Source organism: Notechis scutatus, chromosome 3 (genome assembly GCF_049901735.1).
Source record: "Notechis scutatus isolate UNSWTSFEM ecotype Mainland chromosome 3, rNotScu1.2, whole genome shotgun sequence".
Lineage (NCBI taxonomy): Eukaryota > Metazoa > Chordata > Lepidosauria > Squamata > Elapidae > Notechis > Notechis scutatus.
In genome coordinates, this window is record NC_142011.1 from 34,792,592 (window position 1) to 34,816,215 (window position 23,624).

Here is a 23,624-nt window from a genome sequence, read left to right on the forward strand (position 1 = left end):
GCTCCATGTCTAGTTCTGGCTGGAGATGGGACCCTTGGTTCAACAGATCTTGCGCAATCCAGAGGAATTTTATCGGAGTTTATATATATTTTTTCTATCTACTCTTCCTTTGGGCAGAGGAGCATTAAACTCAATGTAAATATCTTTTCAGGTAAATATGGTAGGCCTAAAATATATAGCAACTTCATATGTACAAAATGCTGAGTTAACTTCCCAAATTTCATGGTTTTCACTTTCACATGTATTGTCCGAAATGGTTAAAATAGTTTTAAAATGTATGTAAAGATGTGCACCCACACCTACACCCACAGGCAGGGTGTGATCCAGAAAGGAATTAATAAGGCAAACCAGAAACTATTTCCAGGATTTCAGGAATAATTTGTCAAATTATTATCCCCACTGGAAATGCCTACTTGCAACTCACCTATTATACCAGTTAAAAAGCAGCCAATTCATTCCCTCCAGCTGGTATTCCCGCAATTGGTTATTGTTCTTATAGTCCCGAGACTTCTCTAGCTTTTGCCAAGTCTCTGAGGCAGGACGCTCCTAAGATATAAAAAACAAATTAGGGAGGGTGGGAGGAAGGATGAGAGGAAGCAAGCAGGGAAGAAATTGTACTGATCAGGAGAGTCCCTGACCAGTTTGAGTCAATAGACCTATTTGAAAAATGATGAGTATGTAGAGTATCATTGTAGATATACTACAACCTCCATCACCACCAATTTACCAGAATATGAAATTTGATCTCAGCTATATTCTCTTGCTCTCTCTATAATACATGAATATTTATCAGCAAAACATAAGAATAGCAGCTACTCATCATATATATTGTCTAAAAATAATGATATGGTCTTTGTACTGTAGTAGAGAGGGGGAAACGATGACAAGTAAACCTCAAAGATCCATCAAGTAGACCTTCGGGAATAATGTAATAGACTGGATTGCCTTCCAGGATATAGATGAATCCACAAGGACTTCGCTGTTCTGACTCATTTCTGATCATTTAGACTACTGCAATCAGTTCTATATAGGACTGCCTTTAAAGAGCTCTTGAATCTTCATATGGTCCAAACTGCAACAGACCAGTATATTTCTAGTAGTCACTGCTCATATTAATTATGAATTTGCTGCAGAGTCTATACTGGCTTTTTAAATACTGTATTGGTACTAAAATCATTTATGGCTTGACATAAAGCTATCTTCAAGCATTCAGCTCTTGAATCAGCCAGAGCTTTTCTATCTTGCCAGGAAAAATAGCAGGTGGTTCCCTGCTTTTGGGAAGTGGAGGAGGCTGAGGCATAGAGGCACTGTTTTTGTAGCGGTGTCAGGCATCTGGAGTGGCCTCCCACTATAAATTACACAAGCCTCAATTTTAGTTACCTTCCAGAAATAGTTGTCTTTTCAATTGTTTAGATGGACTAATTTTTGGATTTTTGGTTTGTATCTTTGTCTTTATTGGGTTATCACTATGTTAATTATATATTATTAGAAAACCAAAGTGAGCCCTAAGGAGGTGCAGTGGTGTATAAACAAACAAATAAATAAAATGTTACATTTCAGTAAAACATATGACCCAGTGCAGTGATCAATAAGCTATGGGTTGGAAACATGACAATTAAGTAAATACATCAGTGGCTTGAAAATAATACTCAAAGGAAGCTAATAAATAGATTTTTAAAAAACCATTGCCAAATAAACGATCTGAAAGAGGAAATTATGTTGAACCACAATATTCTTTAATTAATGTTTATTTCATGCATAACTATCAGTTCTTTTCCCCATCAAAATTAAGGCTTAATTTATTTTTTACCAAGGATTTAAGTTCTGGTGGAATTTGGATAAATTCAAACTCTTTAATCTTCCCAGGATCAACATCCTCCTCAAGTTCCCAAGTACTTTCTTCATAGGGTAAGGAGCACCACTTCACCAGGTAGTGAGTCACCTCCTACAATCCAGGAACAACAAAAGGACAATTAGTGAAGGCTCAAAGCAAAAAGTGACAAAGAACAAATAACGGAACTCTTTGAGGAAACATAATCTGGAAGATAATGACAAGATCATTTGATAAGCTGAAACATATGATGTATGCAGGGGTGTAACCATGACTGATATGATCATGAATACAACTTTAGAGCCAACTATCACATGCTTCCAAAGAAAAGGAAAAGCTTTATATAAAACAAACCTTTTATCATTCCAGAGTCATTTTCGACTGAAAGATGGGCAGCATATACTTTTAATTAATTAGTCAATCTTTCTCCACAAAAAGTGGACATCAACTTCCAAGTGTACTTTTTAATGTGAATGTTTTAAAAAAAACCTCATAAAACATTTAGTCATCATTTGTTAATCAATAACCTATGTTTTATCTTCAGTTCTTTTTTCTTAATAGAAATAATTGATTTATCATGAAAGGCAGGGAGCAGAAATATGAATTTTCAAATATATGGATGTTCCATGGCATTTCCATAGGCCTTGGAAGAGAGGGATGATTTAGTATCAATACTCTCACTTACCACTAATTTTTAAGATCCTGTACACTGTACAATTACATAAGTACATGGGGGGAGGAAAAATACATCCACAATTTTGTCACCATGTAAAAATTATTTCCATACCTCATTTCTAACTGTTGTGTTACTAGTAGAATAATATTTTCTTATAGATATACAAAGGTTCATGATCACATAATTCAAAATGTGAAGTGATAACTGAATAATGCGTTATCATTTATACCTAGGTAAACTGTAAGAATTAAACCAATATATCATTTTAATTAATCCAGAAAGGTTTAGGGCATTTGTTAAAAAATAGAAGGTTTCTCTATAGTCTCTTACTATCTGATTTTCACTAAAAGATTTTATGTTGATTCCATTCTTTTTTTTAGGTACAGGAATATTGACTATATTGACTGACTATATTTTCACATCAGGAGGCTTCTCTAATGCTGAAGCAACTGGGCTGCAAAAATGCAACTGGTTGCTAAATGGCAACAAAAAGATGCACAAATGTATAAGCTACCATCTAGTAGTCATTTGGATTTTTGCAGTCCAGATGTGGTCATGTCTACCCAACTTAACTGAATCTGAGGTTTACTGCATGCAAAACTTATGATGCATGTGTTGACAACTGTGGAGATTTAAGGCCCATTTAAAATGTGGTGAGCATCTTATAGCCATCATCACTCGAGGGGAGTTGGAACTCTCTATTTACAAAGTTGATACTACTATGGTCTATTCTCAGTCAGATGGAGCCTGGAGCCTGGAGCCTGGAAGATGCCAAGGACTATACCCAAGGTACTATGTTGTGGGGCAGAGCTCTGAAGCATGAGAAATTAAAAAAAAAATCTGAGTTTTTTTAAAGCCAGGTAAGGAATTTACCTCTCAAGCTTGGAGTGGGCTCTGCCTAAACTCTGTCACTTTTTCATGAAGCAGAACACCTATACCATAACTGTGCTGATCTTACCAGCTCTAAACCAAAGCTATAAGGCACTACATCTCTTCCAAGAAACCTATGCAGTTCAAAGGAAAAGTCCCTTTCTAGACTATATTTGAGTATGGGTTATTAAGAAGGAAAAAAAGGATGCTGCTTTTTATAGTTGCAATTTAAATACGCACATGATTACAGAGATTTCAGACATTTAGCTTGTCTAGCCTGTACTGTACTGCTATAAGGCTGTCTAGCCTTAACTGTAAATTTTGAGAAAAACTGTCCTACAGAAACTCCATCTTGGACTCACACAATGACTACATTTCAGTAATCTCTTATTTCCAGCACCAAGCTTGCTGAATCAGCAGTATACCTCGCATGGACGCTCACAATTACTTAGCTGAAAAACTCTTGGCAATTAAGAGACAGATGGGGGGGAATTGTATCACTGTGTTTTCCTAAGAAACTCCTTCTGCTTCCCAGACTGAGGGTCAGCCATGAAAATCAAGAGGGTGGGGAATGTGAATTGCAAATAACAATCATGGTGAGAACAACATCTACCTCCCCAGTTTCGGAGTCCTTTGTGTGAGCCACTTCTAGAATTCTATCAACTTCCACATAGTCTGGATTGAATAGATCTTCATCAGGCTGGCAAAATAAGAACCAAATAGCAGATATGCATTAAGTCATGTTAGGCCTAGCCAGGAAAAAAAAATCAGTTTCTCAAGTTATTAATTCACGTCAGATGTTGAAACAAGAAAGTCATATAGGCTGACCGAAGCAAGCGTTTGGGCCTCCTGAACTAGCAGGAAGGAAGCAATTTTTACTGTCAAATAATTTCATTTTATTTTTAATAGTGTTGCAGGCAAAACAGCTCTTTAGCAGGTTCTTTCCTCGACTTTCTTATAGAAATAAAAGCTTTGGCAGCTTTTTTCCTTACATACCTCAGTTGCAATCTTTAAAATAAGATGTGTGAAGACCAATAAATATTAGAAAAACAATTCCACCCAAACTTCCTTATTTTCTCTTGTAAAACTGTGAATTCTGCTTATATCTAGAATAAAAGTGTAAAGGCAGAAACTCAACTCTTCCAAATGCTCCACTACTTCCCACCAAAAATAAATAAAACTAAATATAAGAAAAAAGATATCAGTGGGATGATGGTTACATAACACAAAAGGACATACTTTGGAATCTGGAGCTGTGTTGGGATCTCTGAAGAATATACGGGTGGATAGCATGCAAATAGTCCAGCTGAGAAGACTTTATTTTTCTTCTTCAAGCAGAGAATTTGCAACTTATTTCCACTTCTAACCTTTTCCCAACTAGTTCCCCATACCTTGCAATTAGAAAAATGCTTAATTTTGGAGAATGAAACTATAATTTCCTATAGGTAGTCCTTGAGTTATCATGGAAATTGGGGCCAGGATTGCTGTCACTAAGTGATATGTTTGTCAAGCACCATGTCATGTAACTGGATAGCATAGCTATGGCAATCCTGGCAGTCCTGGAATCCCAGGAAAGAAATACAGTGGCGCCCCTGAGAAATGGGGGAGGCCAGGGAAGGTTGGGGAGGTCCAGTACAGGTTGCATGTGATTTGGGAGAACCCAAGGAGGGCCTGGGAGGCTGTGAGCAGGTAGGAAGGTGCTGCAGGCTAGAACAATTTACTGGAGCAACTTGAGACCTTTGCAGCCAGCTTCCACATTGACTTTGCTTGAGGGAAGCTGGGAAGGAACAGCTATGGTGTCTGCATCATCCTGATCACAAGCTGAGCAACCAAGCTCCTGGAATGTTATCATGTGATGGGGATGCTACAATTGCTACAACTTTGAGTATCAGTCCATTCTTTCAGTGCCACCATAAGTTTGAATGGTTGCTGAATAAATGGACAGAAGCCAAGGACTACCTGTATGGAAAGCGTGAGTTTTATGCCAACAGTTATTTCTTTTTCAAGATGCTGGTTGGAAGCAACTATCAAACAAAAACACCAATATTCTCATTGAGTATTCATCTTGAGCTGTCAAGTAATATAAATATCTATTATGATAAGCTTGAAATTACCCTAATGAATGAACAGGACATCAATTATTTATCTCTAACTCAGGAGAAAACTAACCTCCTCCATTCTAATTCCACAATACTTCCACAATAGCATCACACATGATGACATGATAGTTAGAAAAAGAGCACTCTAAAAACAAGCTTCTCAGGTATCTGTTGACTGGCAACATGCAACATGCCATCATGTTGCCTTTCTATTCCTGTTTTCTCCTGGCAGAGGCACAATAATTTTGTACTTTTATCCATCTAGGCCATCATCATCATCATCTATTAATTTAAATGTATTATCTGCACCAATTCCTATTCCTGCTTATATGTATACACATATATATTCTGAAAAAGAACATAAAATCAACCAGGAAAATTCATTACTGACCTCAGTGAAAATGTGCTTCATTTGGGCCTGTTTATTGCGAAAGCGTTTAATCTTCTGGGAGATCCGGGGATCTTTTTCTAGCTCCTCCATGGTGGCCCATTTACAGTGCAAATAAGAACTATAAATTAATGAAGAGTATCATTCAAATTATTAAGAAGATAAGTACATGATTGGCATTTTAACACAAACTTATCCAAATCTCACTTCCTTCAAATATGCAATTGCATTTATATCTTTCCAAAAGCTGAACTGTAATTTACAGTTAATGTCATGTTTAAAATGTTAAAAATGCAACCAAATAAGCATATTCTGGCAGAAGTATGCATAAAAATGTGATGTATTAATTACTAGTGTTTCCCCAAAGATATCAATTGAGGGGGAAAAATACAAAAATTCAAATATTAGAAAAAGTGTTGCAGAAATCAGGTAAAAGGAATTTAAAGTTAGAAAAATATGAAATTGAGCAAAATCAAATTTGACAAATTAGTCAACTTCTAGTATGAAGAAATAGATGCTACTTTATATGTTTTGGACATCCAAAACAGGACAGTACGTAGCACATTGATAAGACAAACACATGCTATACGTACAAATTGCGGTACTTTACATAGAACTCTTCCTGTTCATAAGTTGCTCCTCCAGGATAAATCTGGAACAACAATTATTTGTTTGTTTGTTTGTTTAATTATATAGATATATTATACCCATTAATGCTTAGCATCTATATTTATCTATTTTTATTTATATATTTCTCAGTTTCTCTATTTATTTATTTATCCATCCATCCATCCATTCAATCAATTTCTATAGCTGCCCATCTCAATCAATGACTCTGGGCAGCTTACAATTAAAAAAACACATTACAATTAAAACTACTGAAAACTTTTTAAAATAATAAGAACAATAAAAACATCAGATTAAAAACGTCCAGTTTAAATATATCCATTATAGCCACTAATGCTAAGTCGGCATCATTTGGATAAAACTGAGGCTAGGTGAGGACCACACTCCACAGCCAATGGTAGCTTACTTGAATAAACTACTTTGTAATGTAACAAATATAAGATTCCATAGGTATGATGTTCAAGTATGACTGGAAAAATATTAAAATCCACTTGGCAAAAAAAGCAGAAGTAAATAGGGAAAACAAATGATAATCCCATTCCTTACAAGTATTAAGCCAAGTCATTCAAATCTCTCAGGAATAAGAAATAGCAAAGCAATACCTGAGATGTTCGTATAATAATTTTTTTCCATATGCTTTTTATGCAGTAATTACAAGAAAAGCTGAACTGACCACGAGAAAAGGTCTAAATCCATTTTGAAATAAAATTATTGGCTCATTCAAGATTATAAAACAATGGGCAAATATCTGACCTTCAAGACTCTTTCATAAAGCAAAATAGATTAAAATAAAATACAGAAAAGTGTAGAAGCTACTTCATTGTGGCTGCATTAAGTTACAAACCTAAGTAGCATGTGGAAAAAGAGAGCAGATTTATCAATTGGCTTTTATCAGGGCGGTTTGATTCTACCCAGGCTTCCATCAAAATTGGACACTCACACCCATGCACAAGCACCAACTTTATTATATTAAACTTATTTTCATCCTGTTTTCACTCTATTTACCAATATAATACAGCCAATTGATAACAGAATTTTTCTCTCAATAAACCATGGCAGCAGAGAATATATTTCAGATCTAAACACCCACTTACATACCAGAACTGGCGAGGGGGCGAGGGCAACTTTTGAGCCACAATTTTGCCATCAGTTGCGTTCTGAATTTAAGTACCCACTCTAGGCAAACAGAGAACAATATCCCTCTGCCTTGAGCTTCAAACTGAATCCTTGCCTCTGTTTCCAACAGGACTACCAGACTCCAGACTATTCATTCACTGCATGAAGAAGCTACGCTCCGAACATAATAGTCCTACTATTTCATTATCATATTACTGTAGGAGACAAATTATGATAAAGTAAATAATTTACAGCATCTTCTTCTCATACCAATTGTTATAATTTAACACAATCAATGATATTCTTTCTTTCCAATAGAAAAATAACTCATAAAGGAACTGAAAGGGCTCCGAGGAGAAGGAAGGCTCTCACCTCCTTCTGCACCATCCTGGAGGCAAGAATTTTCTCAATTATGTTGGCATCGTCCTCAGGAGGTTCCTATGGAACAGAGACCAAAAGAAGGAAGTTTAGCTGCCCAGATGTGGTTGTGGAATTTAGTGTTTTAAAGCAATGTATGTTAAAAGTTAAGCCTTCAGCATTTTAAGACATCCCTTGGAATTAATAGAAAGGATACTTCTTGTCATGAAAAATCACATGATTGCAATTTACCTCTTGATAGTTTCCCCACTGACTTTGATGGATGGTTGTTAAATTCAGTTATGTAACTGCAGGATGTTGTGACCATCGTAATTGTGAGCTGTTTGTGAAGTACCCAAATCACAATCACATCACCATCAGGATAGTGTGATAGCCACAACTTTGAGGATCAGCTGTAAGTCTCCTTGTTCGGTACCACTGTAACTTTAAACAGACACTGAACTAACGGTCATTAATGGTAGATCATGCTGACTACTTATATATGATGTACAATTCTATTCCGGTCTTGTCTAGTCTAATGATCTTATATATATTCTCATATAAAAAGAAAGTGGCAGATAAAGTGGATGAGAGTGCCTGAATATTACTACAGGCAATAACTGAAAACAAGCTATCAGTTTAAGAACTGAATTTAGTTTACATATGTACTTCTGTTACTTGCACACTTTCTCTGCATCTCTTCCAGGCCAACACCCCTGAGAGGATTATTCTTGTGGGGGAAAATAGGAGGAGGACAGAGTTTTACAGTATATATGTTCACCTCCTTGAGTTACCTATAAAGTAATAAAGGCAGGATAAAATCTAATAAATAAATAAGGTACAGGGCAGTGGTGGTTGCTACCAGTTCAGCCGAACCGGTAGTAAAAAAAGCCTCCCACGATCAGCTGAGAGGAAGAAAAAAAGCCTAGGACAATCAGCTGAGAGCACTTTTCTCTTCTTTATCCTCTCAGCTAATTGGCGCTGCAGGCCTCAGCTGGTGTGGGGAAAGCTGAGTGTGTGCGTTAGGTGCACGCACACCATCACCAAAACGGTGGTGGAACAGGTAGGATCCCACTGCTGGTATGGGGGATGTGCTATTGTGTCAGTGTTGAGTCCTGGTGAGTGCTTGGACAAGTTCCTGCAGTTTTCTTGGCAAAATTTTGGAATGATTTGCCATTGCCTGTTTCCTAAGAGAAAAACTGGTCTAGAGTCACCCAGTTAACTTTGTGCCTAAGGTGGGACCACTACTTAAGAGTCTCCCAGTTCCCAGGGGGATGCCTTAACTACTACACCATACTGACTCTTAAGTCATTTTTATGCTGTTTTGACTATCACAATTATCAATCCTTGTTTATAATTAAATATAAAGGACTACTATAAGAAATGTTCTAAAATGAAAGAAATACAGATAAATCAAAATCAGATTAGAATTTCATTTGGGAAATACTTATTTAGTAGTAAATTAAATAAGAATTGTTTTTGTGTATATGTATATATTATTACATTCCAAATGACAGAAAATAATCAATTAAATGATTCACTTATTTAGAATAATTTAAAATTACAGAAAAAGGTTAATGCTGCATTTTTCTGGTGTATCACCAGAATGTGATATGCTCGATTGGGAATTTATAACAAATGAATGCACTCTACAAGAATTCAGTTTTAAAAAAAACCCATTGGTTTTACTCAAGATATGTAATTATTTTCAAATTGCTGCAAACACGATGTCACATGTATACTGTGCCATGAGTTCACAGGCAAGTGGATTTTCTAAATGAAACTAAGTTTTTTTCCCCAATTGTCCCAGCCATACCTCTGCTTGCCAAGCCAAGGTAGATGCAGAAAGTGCAGAAGCTCGGCCAGCACCCAATACAGCTATTGTTTCACCATCATCATCAACCACCTTGAAATCCAAGTCTTCATTGTACTTCCTACGCTTTACCTGGCGTCCAGAACGGCGCTTCTGCACAGCAAACACAGACTCAAACATGGTAGAAGAGATATATACAATACTGCTTAACTGAAATCCACCACTTGTCCAGGTTATACAAAGAAACACACATTGCTTAGATTTGGCCAATATATTGCCAACTAAGTGAAAAGTTAGGGCACCAGTAAGCCTGAACTAAACCAAATGTTGTAAACCACAGACATATGATTTAGCTTCTCACTTCAAAAGTTTGAACATCCCACCCCAAGAATAAATATGATGCCAAATCAATTAAGGCGATCTTTCTTTCAAACAATGGAGAGAGCATCCTGCTATGTACTAGTTTAATGCATGCTGAAAAGCCCTAAACAATACATCAACATAAGCCAAGGCATAGACAAGTTAAGACATATAGCAGGAAATGAATACAAATCTCAGCACTCTGTGTGTGTGTGTGTGTGTGTGTGTGTGTGTGTGTGTGTGTGTGTGTGTGTGTCTTCCTACTTTGTTTGATCATTTTTCATAATAAATTACATTTCTATTCCATCACCACCTGGTCCTAGAATATTTTGCCAACCCCCTAGGCAGTTTTGGATAGCAAGGAAAGAAAGGGAGAAAACTGCCAATCCTAAAAATTGCCTGCCAATTTATCTAAATTCTGAAAGAGAAGAAATTTGTTTTTGCCCACTTTCAGTCTTTCCTGGCGTCATATTTGAACCACTTGCTGCTCCTGCATACTGCATATATTTTTTAAGTAAACACACTGCTCAATTCAGAAATCACTTTCAGACGGTTCTCTTTACATGAACTATTCTTTTAATGTAACACTTTCAGAAAATTCCCTATGGAGTGCCTCTCCTGCCTAACTTCAGCTCTTTCTGATCAATACCGGTGAATCCGATAGTTCTCCCTTGTCTGTTTGATTACTTCATGATTCAACCCTGGAGAAATCACAACCAAATATTGCAAACTGACATGCTCTGCATCAATGGCCTAAGTCAAATAAAATGTTAAAGTTATTAATCACTTTGGGCTAGGTTCATATATGATGCTAAGCAAAAGCAACTTCAATGTACCTTAGAGTGATAGGTGAACTAAAGCAACGTGAAGGGATGTCTTTATTATACTTTATCTGTGACAGACCATTCACATGATTGTAAGTCAGGATAATACTTTGAGTCAAGATGGTGCAGCCAATGGCTGCCTTGGTGAAATGCTCTCTAATGGTTTACACTGAAAGCATATGCAACAAGACAAATTTCTTGTGTGCCTAATCACACTTGGCCAATAAAGAATTCATACATACAGTGAGCAGTGAACATACTCCTACCAAAAGATGTGTGATGTTCCTTTGATTGTTTTGTGAATTTATGGAATGCTTGCGGCCAACAGAGGTCTGTTGATTGGGAACATGAAAATGTGCACACATTAAACTGAATGATGTGCTGCAAAGCTCAATAATGCAACAAGCATATGAAAATTATTGTATCGCGGATTAAGGTAGTCATTATTATTTATTAAATTTATATGCTGCTCATCTTGCAGTTCAAGTCAAAATTGTGCTTAAGAGGGAAAATATAAAAAATAGAGAAGGAATGAAGACAGAATTGCAAAAGAAGTATAGAGTGGAAGATTGGTGAGAGGAAAGAGAATATGTCAAGAAAATTATGATTTAATTTTTTTGATGAGATCCTCACCAATCTGTGATAAAAAGTTTAGGCAACTAAAGGCAATTAGAGCCACGGTGGCACAGTGGTTAGAATGCAGTATTGCAGGCTGCAATTCAATCCTGACCGGCTCAAGGTTGACTCAGCCTTCCATCCTTCCGAGAACCTAGATTGTTGGGAGCAATATGCTGACTCTGTAAAACGCTTAGAGAGGGCTCTAAAGCACTGTGAAGCAATATTTAAGTCTAAGTGCTGTTGCTGTTGCTAATGTATAAATTGGCGGATGGGTGTGGTAGAAGCGCTAAACTGTGTCTAGAAACAATCTTACATTTTTGTTTTTAAAGGCCTTATTTGAATGACTACAATTTGACAACTTTCCACACTTACAGTTCTATGCATAAGCTAACATACAGGTACATCTTGATGGGACCCTAACAATCAGAACCAAAGTATAATAGGAACTAACAAAACATAAACTGCTTGTTGTACTCATGAGAGAAAATTGTAGCAACACTAGATTGTTTCATGTCCATAAAGATTCAACATTCAAGTATACCTGACTGTCAACTGATTCAACAGATTCCTCAAGGTTTTGTCCAGACAATGAAAGGAGGCCTTGATCCAATTCTAAACTATCAAGTGACGTGTCGTTTTTCCTTTTTCCTTTCTTCTTCTTTTCAACAGGAGTTGGTCCTTGCTCCATACTGCAGGTACAAATGTCAGCATTATAGTATCACAGTAAGTATCATTGAACTCAGTATCTGTCATTCATATTTTACCCCAAAACTACCCATGACAATCTTTTTTTCTGTTTTTTTCAGAAAGTCATTAGCCAAATTCAAAATACCAAAAAGAAGCAATGTCTTTATGAGGGTTCTCTTTCTACTGCACTCTGCTTACCCAAACACCATTTTAAAGGCAAAGGGATTACTCTCTCCAACACTGAGCAATACATATTCAAATAAATAAAATTTTAGTCTGAAAAAAAGGACTTAAAGCACTTTAGGCTGCTCTCTTTGATTTCCAGTCAAGTTTCTTTTAAGGAAATTATTTCACATAACTATTATTTCTGATCCTCTGCAAACAAAACACATATAAAGATATGACATGTACAAGTTCACAACCAAAACTATTCTGACTGCAGAAATTGCTTATTAATCTAAGACATTCAGCAAAAATACAGGCCCTGTTAAAATATTGCATTCGTATGCAAGTTTCTCTATTTACATTGTCCCCTTGTTCCACTTAATTGAAAAAACTTTGCACTTATAAGTAACCAGGCAAACTAAAAATAATTGTTATGAGTACCACATTATTAACATAATCATGTGGAATATAATTGGGAATCTTTTTCTTCTTATTATTCTCACCTGTAATGAGTCCAATTCTACAGCTCATAAGGGAAGGCAGACGTCTTCTTAAATGATATAAAGTAGAGGTGTGTAATTTTCTTGGCTGAAAGCCACACTTGGCCATTGAATAGTGTACCATGGGCTACATTCCAAAAAGTAATATGTAGGGCCAAGGCAAAATTAAATTTGATTTTGTTTCATTTACATTTACCTTGTATTAAAATTAACTGATGGTTAACTAATAGCTTTGAAGGATTTTGGAGCAGCACCCAAGATTTCCAGAAGAAGCATGCAGACTTGGGACCTCTTTTTATATATTTCTGATGCAGCATCAATTACATAAATGGATTATTTGTGTATAATAATATCATTTGTATATAATAATAATAATAAGATTAATGGATAACAGCAACTATAGTAGTATATTTAAGATGTGAAATATTAGAGAATTGCAGCTTTATCTTTCAAATAAGTATTTAGTCAATTTTCCAATATTTTTATTCAATGTTACAATTAAAAAGCTAAAAGGTAACACAAACCAAAAGAAACAAACCGAAAGAAAAAAATAGAAAGTGGAAAAAAGAAAAAGAATTGAAAGAAAAATAGAAAGAAAAAACAAGAATACTGCATAATAAAGAAAAAGAACAGAAAGAACTAACTTCCTCCTCCATCAGAACAAATATAAACAATTTACTAATCACCTTCTCCTAAAATACAAGAAATGTTTCCTTCATATCTCATTTCTTACCTATAAACAAAACTTTAAAATCTCTTTATTCAGTTTTTGTCAGCAAAGTTAATTAAGGGTTATCAGTGATAGCAACATATATACAGTATTTTAACCCTAACCAAGTAAACCAACTTTATATTTCTACCCTTTTAACAACCTTCAAATTTATTGTCCTAAATGTCCTAGAATTTGATTTCTTTTCCTTTTTTTGTTTCTTCTCACAAAATTGTTGTAAATCCAATATACTATAGGAAAGTCACTCTACTGATCTGTTGTTTATATATCCCTTTTAATTACAGGTAGTTCTTGACTTTTACTGACATCCAGGCCAGAAATTCCATTGCTAAATGATGCAGCTATTAATTGAGGCATACCTGATTTTACAATCTTTTTTGCCACTGTCATTAAGTGAATTATCACAGTTATTAAATGAATCATATGGTCTTTAAGTGAACACTAGCCAGCTCTTTCCATTGACTTTGTCGGAAGCTGCCTGGAAATATAACAAATGGTGATTACATGAGTCTGGGACACCACAACAGTTGTAATTACATACCAGTTGCCAATCATCCAAATTTTGATCATGTGATGATGGGGACACTGCGACAATTTAAGTACAAGGACCGATTGAAAATCACTTTTTTCAGCACCATCATAACTCCCAGTAGTGGGATTCAATTTTTTTTTACCACCAGTTCTGTGAGTGTAGCTTGGTGGGCGTGGCAGGGGAAGAATACTGTAAAATCTCCAGTCAGAGGTGGTATTTGCTGGTTCTCCGAATTACTCAAAATTTCCGCTACTGGTTCTCCAGAACTGGTCAGAACCTGCTGAATTCCACCTCTGCTTTAAACAGTTGCTAAAAAAGTGATCATAAGTCAAAGACTACCTGTATTAAGACACCAGCAGGTTTCATTTTTTCTAAAGATCATTTTTGTAACCTGTCATGTTTATGAAATATATTTTTACATTTTATATTATATTCAGTCTTTATAACAATTTCTGTCTTGTAGGGTAAAACTTGTTCCTCTCCCATAATATCACTATCTATTATAGCAAACATTCTTAAAATTAACTTTTGATCCACTGTCCCCAAATATCTTTCAATATGTCCCTATGTTAAAATATTTTGCTACATTCTGTATTAGCAAGCTGAAATTAAGTGTTCTTTCCCTTTAATTGTAATTTTAGTTCTTTCTGGTTCTAATCTATGAAGACCAAGATTCACCGTCTGGCTACCAATCTTCACCATAATACTGTCTACTCTTTCAGGTATGTCTATCTCTCCATCTCTTTACTGAAACATTATTTAGTTATAATATGATCATAAATAACAATGGTATGTTACAATAATAAAACAGGAGTGTTCTCTTACAAGAGCATGTAAATCCCTTTTTTTATAAAATAAAAAAGAACAAAAAAGTCAAGATACAAAGAAAGTAACTTTGATCTACAATATCAAATTGAGAAAGTAATCCAAGAAAATATTGGAAATGATTATATAAATGGATGTTTATACGTTTAAATAATTCTAACCATTTAAGTTATGAAATCTAGTGCAGATTTCAGTATCGCATGCCAGACAAGTATAGCTATATACACACCAGTGGGAAGTTCTAGGTTGGCAGCTACTATGGCAATGCCATAGCTGGATTCATCTTTTAGCCAAACTGCAATCAAGCCAATGTTTTATTTAGCTTCCTACAATCCTAATAAAAAGCAAACCTCACTCCTTTCTAGCACTGATGATGTTACCTAGCTGGGTAATGAAACATCTTCATGTAAACAACTAAGCTTAGAGAATACCAAGGACTATATTATGCCATAATATAGTTATTTGTTCTTTGGCTTAGTATCAAGTACAAGCCTATCCATTATGACCTAGCAATATGGCTTATTAAACAAGCCATTTAAAAAATCCTAACGAATGCATAAACCAAACTCATTGATATTTCATACATATAGTTTCATACCATTTCTTGTGTGACCATTTCTAGAAGAAGCTTTGCCTACATCCACATATTATTTGATTAAGACACTCCATACTTGCTCATCCCTGAGTTTCTGAATGAAAGGCAGAATATAAATGTAACAAGTATGAATAGAAAATAAGTAAATTCAGCAAATAACTACAGGTGAAAATAAACATTTTCTTCTAAACTGATATTAGGGGAGATACTTTTTTTACCCAACTATTTTTTAAAAATGAGGATTCAGAAGCTAGCAGTGACCAAATTCACGAATCTTCTTAAATTCCACATAGAAGTAAATTACTCAGAAAAGATGACATGTTGTAACTGTGCAACAGAAAATGGGATAGTTTAAACAAACGAAGAGAGTTTGGGGAAAGGTGACTGGGAAATTATGAATATAATAGACAAGTGATTTAACTCACTTGAGTGCTTTTCAAAAAGAATTAGGATCGAGGGAGAACTATGCTAATTGGATTACAGATTATCTGATGAGTGAGATTCCATTATCCATCTTCATAAATGGAAGTAAAAGTTAGTTACAATATTTTCTTCAGGATGCAAAAAAAAAAAAAAATCCAGTGGGGAGAGAACAAAGACTTTTAACTATGGAGTACTTTTCTATTTTGTTTCTGAAAAAAATGTCTAACAGTTGTGTATATTGTAAAAAAGGTAGCTAGAATAAATCTAATTGAAATAATCTAAATACTCCAATATTTATCACTCTGATAGGGTACACATCGCCTGTAAATTGCAATTTATTTTTTAATCACTGATGTGCAGCACTTCTGCAAAAGATTCATGGTTGATCTATATCTATTTGTCATCCTATTTGATGTTCCTTGGGAAAAAACTGGGAAAAGCATTAGTTTTCACGCATTCTGAATACAATGGGTGATGGTCTGGGAAGAGGTTACTTGCAAACTGCTGCCAACAGTCTGCTGTTTTGTAGCCATACTGAATGAACACCTTGTTTTTCTCAGAAAGTCAGGTCCAGTGCTGTGAAACCTAAAAACTCATCAGTGATATGAAAATTGGCTGCTTTAGTTATAATTTACATGGATGTAGATTTAGCAAGTTAAAAAGGAAAGCCTTGTAGCAGCTTCATATACAATAGCAGCTGCGTATTAACTGCTGTGTGAGAAGCCTGAGACCATACTGGTTCTCTGGGGTATGTACTTACACATTTATAAATAAGCTCTGCAAATATGCAAAAAATTTACAGTCTGGAAGCAGGGGTGGGATTCAAATTTTTTAACAACTGGTTTGGTAGGCAAGGCTAGGTGGGCGTGACCATGCGACTGGGTGAGCGTGGCTTTTTTTTTTTTTGTAGCACCCCCCCTTTTTTTGCCTCCTGGGCCTCAGGGAAGCCTCCTGGGGGGTGCATTTTTACTCCCAGAAGGCTTCCCTGGGGCCCAGGAAGGCAAAAAAATGGAGCAGGGGGAGGGGCACTGCTCCCCCCCCCCACACCCCTCCCACACCCTTTTTGTCTCCTGGACCTCAGGGAAGCCTCCTGGGCAAAGCATTAAGACAGCGAGAGGGATCACGGCACAGCTGATCATCGCAACAGCTGATCGTCAGGAGGGGGGGAAAGGAATACCTTAAAGAATGACTGGGCGGGGGAGAATGCAGTCAGCAATGTCGGGCATGCGCACAATATCACGCATGCACGGTAAGGACTGACTGGACGGGGAGAGGAGGGGCGGATGGAGAAGGATGGGGCCAGCCAGGGGCCCAATTTGCTGGTTCTCCGAACTGCGCAGAATCATAACAACTGGTTTTATAGAACTGGTCCGAACCAGTAGAATCCCAATAATTCATTGTATAATTCAAATCTGCAAGGAATCCTCCCTAATTGTACAAAGGTTCAATATTTTATGTTTATGGAGATTCTCAGTCATGATTTTCCCAAAGGTGCTTTTTCAAAAGGCAACTAGACTTTGGATTTTTTTTTGCTTGAAGACGTTTCACTTCTCATCCAAGTCTAGTTGCCTTTTGAAAAAGCACTTTCGGTTCAATATTTTTATCTTACCATCCAAGTCTATTTACCATTCCAAAGAACATTCAGTGTTCAATGTGGATTTATACCAAGTGCCTCAACCATTAGGCATTTCATCCTTTCATCCTTTATGCCTCGAATAATCAGTTTTCCAGTAACTGTCTTGTATGTGACAATGTTCCCTTCTTGATACTCAGTCTTTATGTTAGTCAAATCAATTTCCCTTGCAAGCTTAATGTTATCTTCAACTGGTGAAACTTTCATCTCCTCCTGATCAGAGATCAACTGCAAGTTCATAAACTTCTGTATGACAGTTCATTGACAGTATTTCATTCATAAAATATGTATTAAAGAAAAGGGATCTTCTATACATACAACCTGAGTACATAATCATGCCAGTTCAGTTTTCTACAGTGCTTCTCAGATGAATGTCTAGTTTTAAATGTGTCTTCTTCAACATCACCCAAAACATAGCTCACTTTCATATTAAATAAAAGAAAATAAGAGTCTAATATCCTTTGTTTAGCAATGATGATTGTGCTAGTGCATCAATATCTGCAAAGCACAGAGGACATATTTACATTTGTTTGGTTTCAGATATCTGATACCAGCATTTATATCAAACAAGAAACAGAAGAGCACTGACTGATGAAGAAATTAACAGTAAAATACTCACAAGTATTGCAGAAAATTCAACTTTCATATCCTGCATTTTAATCAGAAGTATAGTTTTGCATCTTGTTTCATAAAAGGCAATATATGTGTTTTGATATTATTTTCACATCAGATCTTTATGTTGCAGTTTTATAGAACATGCTATGGTATTTGCTTCAAATATATAAAGAATAACTCCTGTAATGTAACTTTCTAGGGCAGGTGTGAGCAGATGACATACTTCTAATTGCATTAGAAGCTGTGGAAGTGCAGTGCTGCTGGTGCTTTCAATTTTGTAATAAGTCCCCAGACATTGGTTCTGTAGTTACAATTAGCAACCATTCCATTGATAGATGTTGAAGCTCACTCTGATTAGAAATGATTTAGAGGAGATTATGCCACAATTACCAAATGCTTATAGAATTTGCAGCAATGGCTCTATTTGCATACATTTTATTTTGACATTTTGGAAGCAACATTCCACAACTATGTACTTTTGAACATGTTTTGTGAAGGAATCAATGGACATGAATCCTGGTTCCTCAATCCTGAAATAGCAACAGTGATCAGTTTGTCATTAGCAAATTGCCCACAGACATCAGGGGCAAGATTTGCAGCAATCTTAAGGCTCATTGACAAGCATTTAATAAGCTAGTACAATAAGATTTTTTTTTAACATTCTTAGTATATTTTTATATGGTTAGAAGAGAAACCATTATAAATACATGTGGCTGAGCATATTTCTTCCACAGAGCCTCTTCAAGATTAACCAAATTCACTTTGTTTTCCATAAACTTCAGATGGTATTTATAATGTGGTGCCGGTCACATCTTAGTAAGAAGGCCAGAGGGCCTCACAGCAAGAAAAGGCCACTGATGTAGCAACCTGGAGAGCTCTGTGAAGAAAATGCTGTAATAAAGATACAAACAAGTTCCAATACCCTTTTCCAGAATCATTTATTTTTTCTCGGTTCTGCCCCTTACCGAAGATTTGAAAATACTACCCTTTGGCCTGAATTGCTGCTCAGTTAAATTTCTCCAGATAGATGCCAATATCAATTGGTTCAGCACAGGGGTGTATGTAGAGCATGCTAAGGACAGCCTAATATTTCCTGCCCCAACTAATCTAGCTGACTTCTGCAATTGAGTTGGGCTGAACATTATTCATGATGAGAGTCATGACAACTTTTTGATTTCAGGAATGTTACGCAGTTGATATGGTTTAGTTTCATACTTAAACCTACACTGTGTGCTTTCAAACCTCTTTCAATTCCACTCTCACAATAGCATGATTTTTCTTTTGTGGAATACATGCTGAATTTCCATAAAAACTGTTGTATAGAATAGGGGTCCCCAACCCCCAGTCCATGGACCGCCAATGGGCTGCAGCATGCCAGAAACTGGGCCATGCAAATAAGCGAAGCCCCCATCCACAGGAGGCAGGCAGCACATGAAACCACGCCCCCTCTGGTCCACGGAAAAACCTTTCTCCACAGAACCGGTCCCTGGTGCCCAAAACAATTGGGGCCACTACTATAGAAGTAATTATTATCAGCTACAGTAGACAACATTTTTTTTCATTTAAGTGATACACATTAATACTGTTACAAGAAATATCTGTATACGTGCTTATGAGGCTTAAAATTTTACCAGCACAAATTAGTAATCCTTGTCAAATCCAGCATTATATTTTTATTTTAATCATACAAATAACATAAATGCAACAAGTTATCAGCTCTACGAATATCTACAATCAGTAAAAGGGAGGCCAAGCAGCAAAGATTTGAGACAACTATGAGTTATATGAGTTTCTCTCAAAATCGACAACTATTTCATAAATAAACAACCAGTTTACATACCCAGAAATGTAATATGAAGGCGTATACTTTTCTCTATCATGGCTTAATACCACTAAAAATATAAAGGAGGTCCATATCATTTTGGAAGTTTATGAAACACTCATTCTAAAAGAAACTGCATCACAACTACATTGGGAAACTGGGTTTTATCTCTGATTCTGTCACCAAGTAACTGTAGGACTACAATCTGTCTTATTCAATTTTTACCAAATTTGATAAGAGAATGATGTTGAGCAAATAGGCTAACTTTTGTGTCCCACTTAGACTTTAAAATCATTATGCAAAAGGATCTCACAGAAAAGCAAGCTTTAGAGAATCCAGTTACTGATCACAAATACAATTATATTTATCTATTCTGTTCAAATCCTTATATGTAGCATTCAACACAAGGTATTATTGCCAAGTCAATCAAAATAGAATTAGATCACTTTCATATCTACAGAACTTAGGACTTATTCTCTGGTAGAACATGCTATGCATGGACCATCTTACAATTTAAGGCACAGCCACAGATAACCATGTTGATACTAAAATGATTACACACATGCAATGATATCATCATGCATGTGTATTTTATGTACTTGAGTGTTGCAATCTTGTTATCAAATCATGGCACTTGCATGCTAACATCACCACCCACATGATCATACCCCTTGCCCTCCATGGGCAGAGCCAATCAGATTTTTTTTCCCAGCTGATAATCAACCAAGCCATCATCACAAACAATTTCCATAGCACTGTGTCTAACTAAATCAGCAACTTAGAGGAAATGAAGTTGAAAAGCAATACTATAATTCCATTAAAATTCCATTTAATCCCCCTCACAGGGAGAAAAACATAAAAGGAGCTTTAGCAGCTACATCAAAATGGAAGTTATATGATTCCAAATTAATAACAATTAATGTAATTGTGGTAGTATCTATGAATTTTGTGAAAGGTACTCATATGCTTCTAATATTCAGATCCTGGAACATACACTGCAAATATATATTCTAGTAGTATAGCAATCTAGTATGAAAATGCATGAAATAACCTTCTAACTTTGCATTATAACTCATAGCTACTATATTTCAAAAGGTTCCTTATTTATATATGTATATGTATGTACAATGGAAGAGTTTCTCTATTCAATTATCCTCTGGAAGAATTTTCCCAGGCACTGGAATTCTGGAAACTCTCCCAAAGGAACAGAAAAATGCACCAACAAAACTTCCTAGCCAAGCTTAATTCAAAGATGTTGCACTAATGCTCTTCTGGGGTAAATTCAGCTGTAACAGTAAAGACTCATCACGTCCACCAAAAGAAAACTACTGCCAGATAAGCAGCTAAATGAGCAATTTGACACATAAAGGCATGCAGAGCCATACCAACCTGGATTTCTTGGGCTTGGCTTTGGAGGAAGTCTCTAAGATGTTCTTCTTCTCTTTGGACTCCTTTGGGACTTTAGGCTCCCGAGGCTTCCTGGGTTTCTTGGCCCCTTCCTGCTTGGGCTCCTTGGGCTTTTTGGGCTCCTTGGGCTTCTGGGGATCTTTTGGTTCCTTAGGTTCTCTTTTCCTCTTTGGTTTTACTTCTCTCTCGTGGCCCAGCTCTTGCTGCCCCAGCTCTTTTTTCTTTCGTTTCTTTTTTACTCCAGTACCCCCAACCCCATTGTCCTGCATCCCATTATGGCAGGTTATCATATTCTGCACAATCTCACTGGGTACCTCCACAGACAGCACATTTTGATGGTCCTTATGGGCCAGGCTCACACTGGCCAAGTCAGAGATTGTCACCAAGTCACTCAAATCTTCCTGATCTGGACTTCCATCAAAAGGGGACTGTGGCTTGCATTCAAAGGTGATGGAGGCATCAGACATTGGGGAATGAGTCAATACTTTAAAATTTGGCAGCTATATATTTTTTTTAAAAAAAGAGGAGAAATAAATATCATTTAAATAGAATTATTTAGCAGCTTACAAAGAGACATTCTTTATGGGAGCGTTATTTTTCAAAAAGCTGTTTCACAAATATTATTTTGAAATATGATAATGGAATGCTTCAATCAGTACTCTATCTTAACTCCAGGATATACCTTCCAATGTCAGACTACTTAGCTCACTACTTTGTCTAGTCCTAAAATTTGTGAGATGAGGATATATGAGAATAACATCCATTTCTCAACAGCTTTCACTGCTTCACAGCAGGAACTAATAAACATGTATGCCAGATTTTCCTGAAAAAGAATTGGTGTTACTTGCATATTAAAAAGTTTATGAATTGCCCAATTCAGGATTCTAATTAAACACTGGAAGATGTTATATAAGATGTAACTTCTTGCCCATTTACAATGGTAGAGGAATAACATTTGGAATTTAATGAAAGACTACAAGTTATGCCCATAAACAAAGACCTTGTTTAGCAATCATAACTAGAACTGGCAGTTTAGCGAAGTAGTCACTAAGTGAAATTGCAACTAGTCTTATAATTTTACTTCAGCTTTCCTTTGCTTTATAGACCTGCAAATGCAAGGATTTCTCATATAATTACTTTTTCATCATTGTCATAATTGCAAACTGTCACTAAATAGACAATGATAAACAAGGACTATCTGTGCATATTTGTTGTTAGCCTATTTCCATCCTCCACCCTGTTTCAATGTTAGCAAGAACTTTAAAAATCCACTCAAAAATCCACTACATATAAGAAGTATTAAGCAAAATCTAAAACATGAATTTGGTATTATGGTAAAAGACATGGCTCAACTTCCATCAATACTTTAAAAAATGCAGTACTCTATATTTTAACCAATACTACATTTCAGAAGAATTTCATCATTTATTCATACTTGTGATCATTTAAATCTTTTCCCAATCGCTGTGTTGCTTTCGTAAACTGTATCAAGGAGCTCTATGACCTGAATCCAAAAAACCTTTAACAATCTAGTCAAAGTGGTCTGTCTTGGTGGTTGTAATGTTGCATAAGGAAAGGAAAATAAAGTATTATCTCAATGTAGTTAAATTAAGAGCCACTTTAAAGCAATAGGTTTGTTTTGTGAAGATGAAAATTTCTGTGTCTCTTTTAGCATATGTGATTATCGGTTTTGTAGTTAGCACCTTTGCTTTTATTTGGAAACTGAATGTATCAGTTTTGACACACATTCTGTGGAGAATGTTGTCTACTCCTTTGTTTATATAAGTGCTGAAAAATGCTGGCTTTCAACTTAAGAATTTATTTTTAAACAAAACGTGAACAAAAATCTCACTGAAATCAAGATTATTCTGATAATCTGGGCTAGAGAGAAGTTCTCTGAAGATGGGCTTAGGACAAACACCTGTGGGCAGGACAAGACGTAACGGATAGAAACTTAGCAAGGAGAGATCTAACCTCCTGACAGTGAGGACAATTAACCAGTAGAATGGCGTGCCTCCAGAAGTTGTGTGTATTCCATCGCTGGAGGTTTTTAAGTCAGCCATTTGTCCAGAATTGAATAGGATCTCCTGCTTGAGCAGGGAATTGGACTA

General features: G+C 36.1%; 1 protein-coding gene across 1 annotated transcript in view; it reads right to left on the reverse strand.

Annotated features, from left to right (window-relative positions):
- CHD6 (chromodomain helicase DNA binding protein 6) overlaps nucleotides 1–23,624 on the reverse strand; it is an 87,360-nt gene that overhangs the window by 39,366 nt on the left and 24,370 nt on the right. Inside the window, 9 exon segments of the mRNA XM_087959048.1 lie at nucleotides 425–546; nucleotides 1,811–1,945; nucleotides 3,991–4,077; nucleotides 5,868–5,985; nucleotides 6,458–6,516; nucleotides 7,980–8,045; nucleotides 9,781–9,930; nucleotides 12,121–12,268; nucleotides 21,496–22,013. Of these exon segments, the coding sequence (XP_087815174.1) occupies nucleotides 425–546; nucleotides 1,811–1,945; nucleotides 3,991–4,077; nucleotides 5,868–5,985; nucleotides 6,458–6,516; nucleotides 7,980–8,045; nucleotides 9,781–9,930; nucleotides 12,121–12,268; nucleotides 21,496–22,013 (1,403 nt within the window).